The sequence below is a fragment of the Globicephala melas genome, chromosome 1, assembly GCF_963455315.2.
Source record: "Globicephala melas chromosome 1, mGloMel1.2, whole genome shotgun sequence".
In the NCBI taxonomy this organism is placed as follows: Eukaryota; Metazoa; Chordata; class Mammalia; order Artiodactyla; family Delphinidae; genus Globicephala; species Globicephala melas.
Window position 1 is genome coordinate 153,288,368 of NC_083314.1, and position 9,709 is coordinate 153,298,076.

Genomic DNA, 9,709 nt, shown 5'->3' on the forward strand with positions numbered 1-9,709 from the left:
AGGGAAGGCCATCAGGGTAGGAGGGGATGTTTTGGTAGAATGGACTCAAGACCTCAAATAACACAAGGGATAAACAGAAGAGCTTCTGTATCACAGATTCACTTTGCTGTACACCTGAAACTAACATTGTAAATCAACGACACTCCAATAAAAAAAATTTTTTTTTTTTTTAAAACAAGCACTTCTGAGGGAGATGTAAGCCTCATTCTGGATCATAAAGTGGCTCGGGTCCTCGGTGTGGCGGAGGGCTCTGGGGGTGCCCAGGGTGGAGGAGTGAGCAGGCCCTGGGGGCAGCTTCCCCTCTTTGGCTCTCAGCTCCTCATTTGTCAGCGGAGGGGCCTGCAGCCTCCGGTCTCCAGGGCTGTGTGGCTCTGACACTCTGTTTCTGTGTGGCCTTGAAGATCCCGAGGCTCAGACACCTGACTCAGGTGCTCCTCAGGACCGGAATGACCCCTGTATCCTCCTTACAGAGAGAGCCCTGCGGAAGGCTGGGAGAGGGACACCCGGCCTCCGGGAATCACTGTGCTGCGCGCCGGCCCCATGCGCGCGCCTCACACACTCTCAGACATTGGGCAGCTCCCTTGTGACTCCGCGAAGCCGACGTGCCCTTTAGGGGTGGGACGAGGCTCTACAGCCAGCTCAGCCTCGCCCCTCCCAGCGCTCCTGAGAAAGGCGGGGTGTGGGGGGGACAGATCTGATAGGAAAGCCCCCCAGCCCCTGGCTTCCTAGCTTGGGGTAGGTCACCTCTCTCAGCCTCGGCTCCTTATCCGTGGAGGGACGCCCATCGTGAGGGGGCTGCCTTGAGGATTAGACGGTTAAACGCGTAGAAATGGAGCTCCCTGCGGCCCCGGAGAGTCTCCACTCTGGGCTCCGGCTGTGTGCTCTGCTCATCCCCATCGCACAGTCTCTCACCGTCCGTGGTAGAGGAATCGGAATTCGGGACTGGCTTCTGTACCACGGATCCAGGCCCCGCTAGCTTTGGGGGACGCGCAGGCCGCCCCAGGAAGCAGGTCTGCGTGTGCACAGATCCACGTGGCTCGGCCTTCCCAGCACGGAGGGCTGGGGTGAGGAGGGTGGGAAGGGAAGGGGCGCAGTGTCGGGAACCGCAGGCCCGCCCAGCAGAGCCCGTCGCCCCCTCGAGGGCAGGCCCCTCCCACCGCTGGCCGCCGCGGGGCCGCGGGCCATACCAGGGCCCACGCGCGGGCGGGCGCACAGGGCAGCATTGTCTGCAGCGCCGGGCACCCTCTCGTTTGCATAGCCACGTGAAGAATGCGAGGGAGGGAGCGGGCGGGGCTGTCCCTGCGGAGGGGGTCTGGGTCGGGGGTGCAAGGAGGCCAGGGTCTGCGGCGGGACCCTGCCTTCCCCCAGTGCAGTCCGGCAAAGGGCGCGTGGGCTGCTGGGGTTGGAGGGGGCGCCGGGGGGCTGGCGGGAGCGGGGTTGTGACATTCCCCTGTACCCACGCCTGGCGAGCCGAAGTGAACGTGAGGGGATTGCTAATGAGGTCGAGGAGAGTTAAACATTCCCCTGCTGCAGGGGGCTGAGCTGGGACGGGAGAGAGGAGGGGAGGTGGGGCGCTCGGAGGGGGCAGCCTGAACCCCGGGAATGTGCAGAGGCCACTGCTCCCCCCCAGGCTGTTCTGGAGCTGGGGGCTCAGGGGCCTGTGCCTCAGGCCCCAGCAGGAGCTGCTAAGCCAGCCAGCAAGGGGATTAAAGGGGCTGAACAGTCTGCCTTCCTTCAGGCTGATCCCAGAAGGTTGGTGCTGTCTCCCACCTCCCTGCCAGGCTCCTTGCTGGCTGGTGGCCAGCCCTGTCCCAGCCTTCATGGGGTCCCTCTTCTGCCCCCCTCAGATCTCAAACAGATCCCACGCTGAGTCTGGCCTCTGCTGTTTCTGATACACATGGGCCCCAGGTACCAAGGACCCCCACTCCCCAACACCCCTCCCCAGCCCAGTCTCTCCATAGCTGACCTCAGAACCCACTCCAAAAAGTTCTCCCCAGTGTCTAACCCTAGTCTTACCTCCTGCAAACTGGAATTCCATTTTCTTTCTGTCCTGCGGTCAGAGGACAGAAAACCCCAAGGGTCACATCAGCAGTGCAAGGGCAAAGTCCATCATCTCAGTGCTGGTGTCTGGGATAGGAATTAGGAGAATTTTAGGGCACTCTTATCAGGCTCCTAAAGGGGTTTCCCTAGGGGAAAGGCCCTGAAAGCCAGCCGGGGGTCACTCCTCCCAGCCCCTCCCTTCTCCATCCCTGGGGAGGGGCACCACCTTGGCCACGCCCCACCCCCCACCCCCCGGGGGGCTGGGCAGGAGCTTTGCTGGGGACCTTGCCCTGGCTTAGGTGGCGGCTGTGGGCGGGCCCCTGGCCTTTCCAGCTCAGGCCTCCCCCAGCATTCTAGAGCCTGAAGCCACTGCCTTTGCTGCTGCCACTGCAGGGCTGTCACCTCTCCTTCTCAGCCTCTGACCACTTGCTGCACCCCACCCCCAACCCAGCTGCTCCTGTCACCTGGCCATGACCTCGGCCCCCCCAGGGACCCTGGCCCAGCCCTGAGCCCTGGAACCCCTATCCCCTCCCCTGGGCCATGGCCAACTCAGGTCTTCAGCTCCTGGGCTACTTCCTGGCCCTGGGTGGCTGGGTGGGCATCATTGCCAGCACAGCGCTCCCGCAGTGGAAGCAGTCCTCCTACGCAGGCGATGCCATCATCACCGCCGTGGGCCTCTACGAAGGGCTCTGGATGTCCTGCGCCTCCCAGAGCACCGGTCAGGTGCAGTGCAAGCTCTATGACTCGCTGCTTGCCCTGGAAGGTAGGCCTCATGCCCACTGGGATGGGGAGGTGGATATGGGGCTGGGAGGTCCGGAGCAAGCTTTCCCACGGTCTGCTGTCGGCACTGGGCTGCCCTCTCCAGCCTCTGCCTCCCGTGCACTCATGAAGATCCAGGCCAGCCTGGTCCTCCTGGGGGCAGGGGCTCTAGGTTCCAGCAGCCATGGGTCCACATGCCAGCTCTTCCACTGTAACCTTGAAGGAGTCACTGACCCTCTCTGTCCTCCTCTGGAAAGGGGACTAGGACTTTCACAGGACTCTGGGTCAGAGGAGATGAGTGCCCGGCACTCAGAGGCTCTAAGTCAAGACCCTTCCCTCCATTTCTCTCCACACTCTGCAGATACACTGTGCACACACACCTACTTGCCAGTCCTGCCGTGTAGACAAGTATGCCGGCACCCGGGTACACCTACCCACACGCACAGACACACAGCCACACACGTGCACATGCAGGTCCGCACCCAGGCGCTTGGGCACACGGGTGGCTCTCCTCCCCCTGCGGTGTAGGGGTTGAGCCTGACAAGCTGACTCGTAAACAGGCGCCACTGCAGCTCTACCCCTGGCTGGGGGCCGACCCGCCTGCCCTCCGCCCCGGGGCCGCACAGGCCTGAGCTGGGCTGCTGTCACACGGTCCCCACCACTCCGGACCAGGCAGGTCATCTGGCCTCCCTCAGGGACCCAGATCCCCTGAGCTGCCCCCCAGGCCCGGGACTGACGCCGGCAGCAGGCATACAGCTACCATGGGCGACTCAAAGGGCACAGGGGAAGGTAACTCGAGTCAGAATGGACAATGGGGGAGGCATCCCTGTCCAAGGGCCAACCTGGGCTGAGCTGGGCCTCAGACACCCTGGGTCCTCTTTCTGGTGAATCTGAAAGGCCTGAGGAGAAACTGCCCCCCGCTGCCTGGGAGGGGTGGGCCCCAAAGGGAGGCGCCTGGCCGGAAAGCAGCTGATGGGAGAACTCATACCACCCTGTCACCACACACGACCTGGAAGAACCTGCCAGGGAGAGTGAACGGTGGGGTTAAATGGTGAGGCTCAGCCTCCACACTCTGCCCTCACGCCCTGTAGTCACCTGAGCCCTCAGGATCCCGTCACACCTGCCGCAGGTAGTAGCCCAGGAGGAGCGTCCTGCTCTAGCTCCCGCCCCTCCCATCTTGGGCTCCTCCCACCCGCCCACTTCTCCCGCCCCCCCCCCCCCCCCCCCCGCTCAGTCCCTCCCACCCCAACCAGGTCACATCCAGTCAGCGCGAGCCCTGATGGTGGTGGCCGTGCTCCTGGGCTTCGTGGCCATGGTCCTCAGTGTCATCGGTATGAAGTGCACCCGGGTCGGAGACAGCAACCCCATCGCCAAGGGCCGAGTGGCCATCGCTGGGGGTGCCCTATTCCTCCTGGCGGGTGAGTGCCTGGCTCCTCCTCCATCCTCTTGACCGTGGCAGGTAGCCCCATCCTGGGGGGCCCTCTGGAGGCCAGAGCAGAGCTGAGACCCCCCCCCACCCTGTCCTTAGGCCTCTGCACTTTGACGGCCGTCTCGTGGTATGCCACACTGGTGACCCAGGAGTTCTTCAACCCCAGCACACCCGTCAACGCCAGGTGAGCACCAGGGCATGGCTTGGGCCAGGGAACAGGCTGGGCCTCCCACTCCACCTCCTCTGGGACCACTGGCCTTTGTCCAGCAGGGCACTTGGAGGGGGAAACAGGGGACGGACGAGCCCCAGGTGCTGTTACTGAGAAGGTCTCTGGAGTGGGGAGCAGCTGTGGCTGGGCCCTGAATGCCACCCCAGTAGCTAAATGCCGTGGCTCTGGATTTAAATCCCAGCTCTGCACGGGCTGGCTGTGTGACTGGCAAGTTCCTTAACCTTTCTGTGCCTGGTTTCCTCCCCTGTAAAAGGCAGCTAGGACCAAGGACGGAGCTCAGTGTGGTTGTGAGGGTTCTGTGAGATGGTGCAGGTAAGGGACTTAGCACAGTGCCTGGGCTGTTATTTCTGTAGGAGGCACAGTGACTTTGGGCCGGAGAGATGAGGCTGGAAAAGTCCTAAGGGCAGATGGCAGAGGGCCTTGCAGCCATAGGAAGGTTTTTTTCCGTGTCCTGGTGTGGAAGGCAGGACAGTCCCTCTGGCTGTGGTGTGCAGAATGGTGAGGAGGGAGCAAGGCCAGTAAGGTGCTGATGAAAAGGTCTGGAGCAGAGGGCTTGGGGCCAGGGGCTAGCAGTGGAGAGTAGGCCCAGAGATATTTACGAGCTAGAGTGGTCAGGACTTATAAGGCCAGGGTATGGGGGCCGAATAGGGAGCTCTGTGAAGGACCTGGCCCCTCCCTTACCTCTGTGGGGAGCAGAGAATGGGATAGTCTCAACCCCAAACATCCCAACAGGCCTTGGGCCCTGGGGTGGAAGGAGAATGAGAAAAGAGATGCCTGGGTTGTTGCAGTCAGGAGGGCTCCCTGGAGGAGGCAGCAGAGTGGAGAGGGGGAGGAAATGAAGACTTCAGGAGTGAGGTTCATTCCCTGGGGCTGGTAGCTCTAGCCATGAAAACCTGCCAAGCAAGAGGTAGCTCTGCTCAGAGATACCTGGGGAGCAAGCTGGTGCTTGCTCCTGTCCCTTCAACACTCTGCAAGGCTGCCTGAGTTGCAGGTCCTGTGCTGGGCCCTGGGGACATGGATGAATCCGGTGCTGTCTGCCCTCAAGTTGCTCCCCAGGGAGCCAGACAAACAAGGAACTGAACAGCCACCCAGTGAGAGTCAGCGCCAGGCGGCGAGCGGAGGGGGGTCAGGGGAAGCCTTCGGAGAAGGTGGCATCTGAACTGGGCCCTGGAGGCGGAGCACCGGAGGCGAGACGCTCCGGCAGGGGGCGCCTCGTGCAAAGGCACAGAGGTGGGGAGACCCGAATGCTGCAGAGGGGCCGCTGGGCTGGCCCGCTGGGCTTGTGGGTGGAAAGGCCGGAGTGCCAGGTGGAGTCGGCGGAGGAGTCTGGCCTTCTCCAGAGGGTGGCGGGAGCCCGGCGGCGAGTTCCGTGGGCCAGACCGTGACCGAGAGAGGTGGCAGGACTGCCCCGCCCCTCCTCTCCCCGACGGGCCTGGCGGGCCCCCCCACGCCCGCTCATCTGGCCGGAGGAGGAAAGGGGCTCGAGGCTGCGCGGAGCAGCCCAGCCTGAGCTGGGTCGCACCGGGTGGTGTTGATGTGCTGGGGCAGGGGCGGGAGGAAAGATGAGCGCTCATCCCAACTTACCGGGCGAGTCCGAGGACGCTTGTGAGGCCCCAGCCTCAGCTCCCCACGTCCAGCCCGCCCTCTGCTCTGCCAGGGCGGAGGCCGGGAGCCCCCGGGGGAGGACGGGACGGGGCGGGGCGGAGGCGCAGGCACACCTGATGGCGTCCTCCACCCCTTGCAGGTACGAGTTTGGTCCAGCCCTGTTTCTGGGCTGGGCCGCCGCCGGCCTGGCCATGCTGGGCGGCTCCTTCCTCTGCTGCACGTGCCAGGAGCCCGAGAGATCCAACAGCAGCCCGCAGCCCTACCGGCCCGGCCCCTCGGCGGCTGCCCGAGAGTATGTCTGAGCCCCGCGCAGCATCCGCCGGCCCCTGCCAGCACCCCGGGCGGGGCCAGGAGGGCGCAGGGTGTCCCCCCAGCTCGGTTAGGTTCTGAGCAACTTGTCCCCAACCCAGGCACCCACCCTGTGCTCTGAGACTCAGACCCAGACACTCAGAGAGAGGTGGGAGGCAGGCCCCAGCCCTCAGGCGCACACGCACGGCCGGCACAGGTGCAAGCACGGCACGGACCTGTCCACACCCCGGCCAGCTGCAGTCCCTTTCACGACCACTTATTTACTCACTGACAGGCTATGTGAGTGTCTTCTCTGTGCTGGGCCTCGAGGACACAGCAGTAAAGACAAGCTGGGTGCCCAGTGCCCTGGGGTGACCAGAGCCCATCGCCTCCCCCGGCCCATGGGCTCCTCACAGCAACCCCACGGAGGCAGTGCCGGGGGACCAATGTCCCCCACTTACACACGAGGAAACAGGTTCAGAGAGACCAGGAGGCCTGGCCCTGCTGCCTCTGAATTCAGGTTTCGCAGTATGCCTAGTGCTGCATGGACATCCACACAGATGGCTAAGCCAGGCCATGTCACCCCTGCCCCAGAAATGGGCCCCGGCAGGGCTGCTGTGAGCCGCACTGGCCAGTCCCTGGGTCCGTGCCTGAACCCCATAGCCCCTGCCACCCCCCACTGCCTGCTGCTCCCCCCGCTAACCAGCTCTCCTCTCTTTTGACTTTCAGACCAGTTGTTAAATTGTCTGCCTCCACCAAGGGCCCCCTGGGTGTGTAATGTCCAGGTTCCCCAGCCTGGCTCTGTCCCACTGCCACACCTAGACCGGGTGCTTGGTATCTTTTGGAAAGAAAAGTGAACATCCAGCCCTGAGTGTGGTGTCATTTGATCTGTCCCTGGTATGATGAGGGTGGGGCCTGGCTCAGAGAGGTCAGAGCTGGTCCCTGGGGTCCTTGGGCACAAAGAGAGGGAGACAGATCCAGTGTGGGTTACACAGCGCATCCAAGCTGATCCTCCCTAGCTGTCCTTGGGTTGGCACCACGACCTCCTTGATTGGAGACCCCCAGTCAAGGGAAAATTAACCCAGATCAGCCCCTGCCCTCATGCTCAGGCCTCTTCCATCCCAGACATCCTCCCGGGACCCTGAGTCTCTCTCTGGCCTCTGCCCTCTGTCTCTCCTGACTGGAAAGAGCTGGCCACAGCTCTTGGAAAGAACTGTCCCTTGCCTTCCCATGCCCTCAGCCAGCTCTGTCCTGGCTTCCTCCACCACCTGTCCTGGGACGTCTCCCACCAAGTCACCAGATCCTGAGGACGCAGCTCAGCCTTCTCCCCTGACGTGCCTCTGAGAGGTGGTCAGACAAGATGACCATCGCGCATGCACTCTCCAGGAGAAGGTAGGGGTGGGAGGGGAGAAGCAGATGGCAGAGCTGCTGTGGGATCGTCCACAGGCGCCCCAGCGTGGCAGCGGCTGCACGTACACAGGGGCGTCTCAGGGACGTCTCAGGGGTGGGCCCCCGAGCCCTGGCCCCCAGAACTGTGAGCGAGAACTACAGAAGAGTGTCTCTGGGTGCCTGACGCTATAAAGCAGCGGCTCTTGGCGCGCACATTCGAGTCACCTGGGGAGCTGATGACTAGCTCACCCCCCACCCCAGGTGTCCCAACCTAATGGGACTGAGGTGGACCTGGGCATCTGAGGTCAGCAGCACTGAGGGTACTTCTGTGAGGCCTGAAGTTTGGGGCTGGGGGGGCCACATTTCTTGCCCCTCTGAGGGGGTCTCATGTCCAAGAAGAGGCGGGACAGACGAGAGGAAGCCCGTTTCCCTCTGCCTTTCCTGGGACCAGGCCGTTTCATGAGATCCACACACCCTCTCAAGAAATAAACCCCTTTTGGCTGAAACAATTGTGCGTTTGATTTCTGTCACACACAGCCAGAAGAGCCCCGACTAATGCCAAATTTGGAACCTAGAAAATGAGCGTCGCAGTGAGGGCTCCTGTTCCAGGTGTCGCTGAGCAGGTGGGGTGTGGAGCCCAGAGGCTGGCCTCTCTGTCCCAGGCGGGGGATTCGGACGCCCTCACTATCTGGTCAGGAAGCAGTTGGCTGGGAAACCACGTGTCATCTCTTGCGGTTCAGGGACCACCAGAGGCTTGGGACTTGGTAGGAAAATGTCGGGATAGAGTGTGCTGGCTGCTTCAGAGATAGGCTGTGAGAGAGACAAGCTCTGGGCCAGTGGGCAGCATGAAGGCAGGGTGGAAACAAGCTTCCGTGTGATCCTTCGTGAAGAGAAAACTTTTGTGGCTATAGCCAGAGATTGGAGAGCTGGAGAGTCAGCTGACCACTCACAACCCAATCAGTACACTGATTAACAACGGAGTGGGGTCCTGGCAATGGGAGGATGCCTGGGAAAAGTTTAGAGTTTGCAGCTAGAGGAGTTTGGGAGGGCTGATCCCCTCCCCCATGCCCCCAGTCTCTCCTCTTTCAAATGTCTACATCACGGTCACCTCGGCTGCCAACCTGCGACAGGGCGAACTGTCCAGCTTTCCTGTTTCCTGTCCCAGCCTCAAGGCTAGAGGGCTGAGAGGAGACCCAGGAAGGTGGGTCAAAGGGCATGATCCTAAAGCTTGCGCTGTTGTTTATTAGCAGAGTTCCTCCAAGAATGAAATTGGCAAGCCATAAAAGACGGTTTGGGGAGGGATATACCTGTGCCCTCAGCCCCGAAGGAAAGCCCAAGTACCGTGGCAACAGGTGTTCAGCTAAGGGGAGTGAACTGGGAGCTGGAGCAGCTGACCAGTGCACTCATCTATTGCCTGAACCTGAGAATATGGATAGGAACTGAGTATCAGATGATGTCAAGAAATTATGGTTAATTTTGGGTTATATGTATTGTTTATTTTATGTGATAACGACACTGTGGTTATTATTTTTTTAAGCCTTGTCTGTCAGAGGTGCACACTGAAACAATATAATGGCTGGATTTGCTTTAAAATATTCTAGGAATAGAAAAGTCAGGGGCAGGTGAATTTATAAAATAAGATTGGTAAATGCCAGTGGTACTTAGGGGTTCACTCTGCTCTTCTGCACGCATGTGTGCGTGTGTGTGCGCAAATGAAAAAAAATCTAAAGGTTAAAAATACGTCTAAGTTTGGGCTTCCCTGGTGGCTCAGTGGTTGAGAGTCTGCCTGCCGATGCAGGGGACACAGGTTCGTGCCCTGGTCCGGGAGGATCCCACATGCCGCAGAGCGGCGAGGCCCATGAGCCATGGCCGTTGAGCCTGCGCGTCCGGAGCCTGTGCCCCGCAACGGGAGAGGCCACAACAGTGAGAGGCCCGCGTACCGCAAAACAAACAAACAAACAAAAATACGT

At 61.3% G+C, this 9,709-nt stretch overlaps 1 protein-coding gene across 1 annotated transcript; it reads left to right on the plus strand.

Moving 5' to 3' along the window:
* The first annotated feature begins 2,580 nt into the window (after positions 1-2,580).
* On the plus strand, positions 2,581-7,128 carry CLDN19 (claudin 19). The gene is made up of 5 exons (XM_030867196.2): positions 2,581-2,803; positions 4,053-4,217; positions 4,328-4,412; positions 6,202-6,354; positions 7,080-7,128. The coding sequence occupies exons 1-5, from the start codon at positions 2,581-2,583 to the stop codon at positions 7,126-7,128; spliced, it is 675 nt and encodes a 224-aa protein (XP_030723056.1).
* Positions 7,129-9,709: the final 2,581 nt, after the last annotated feature.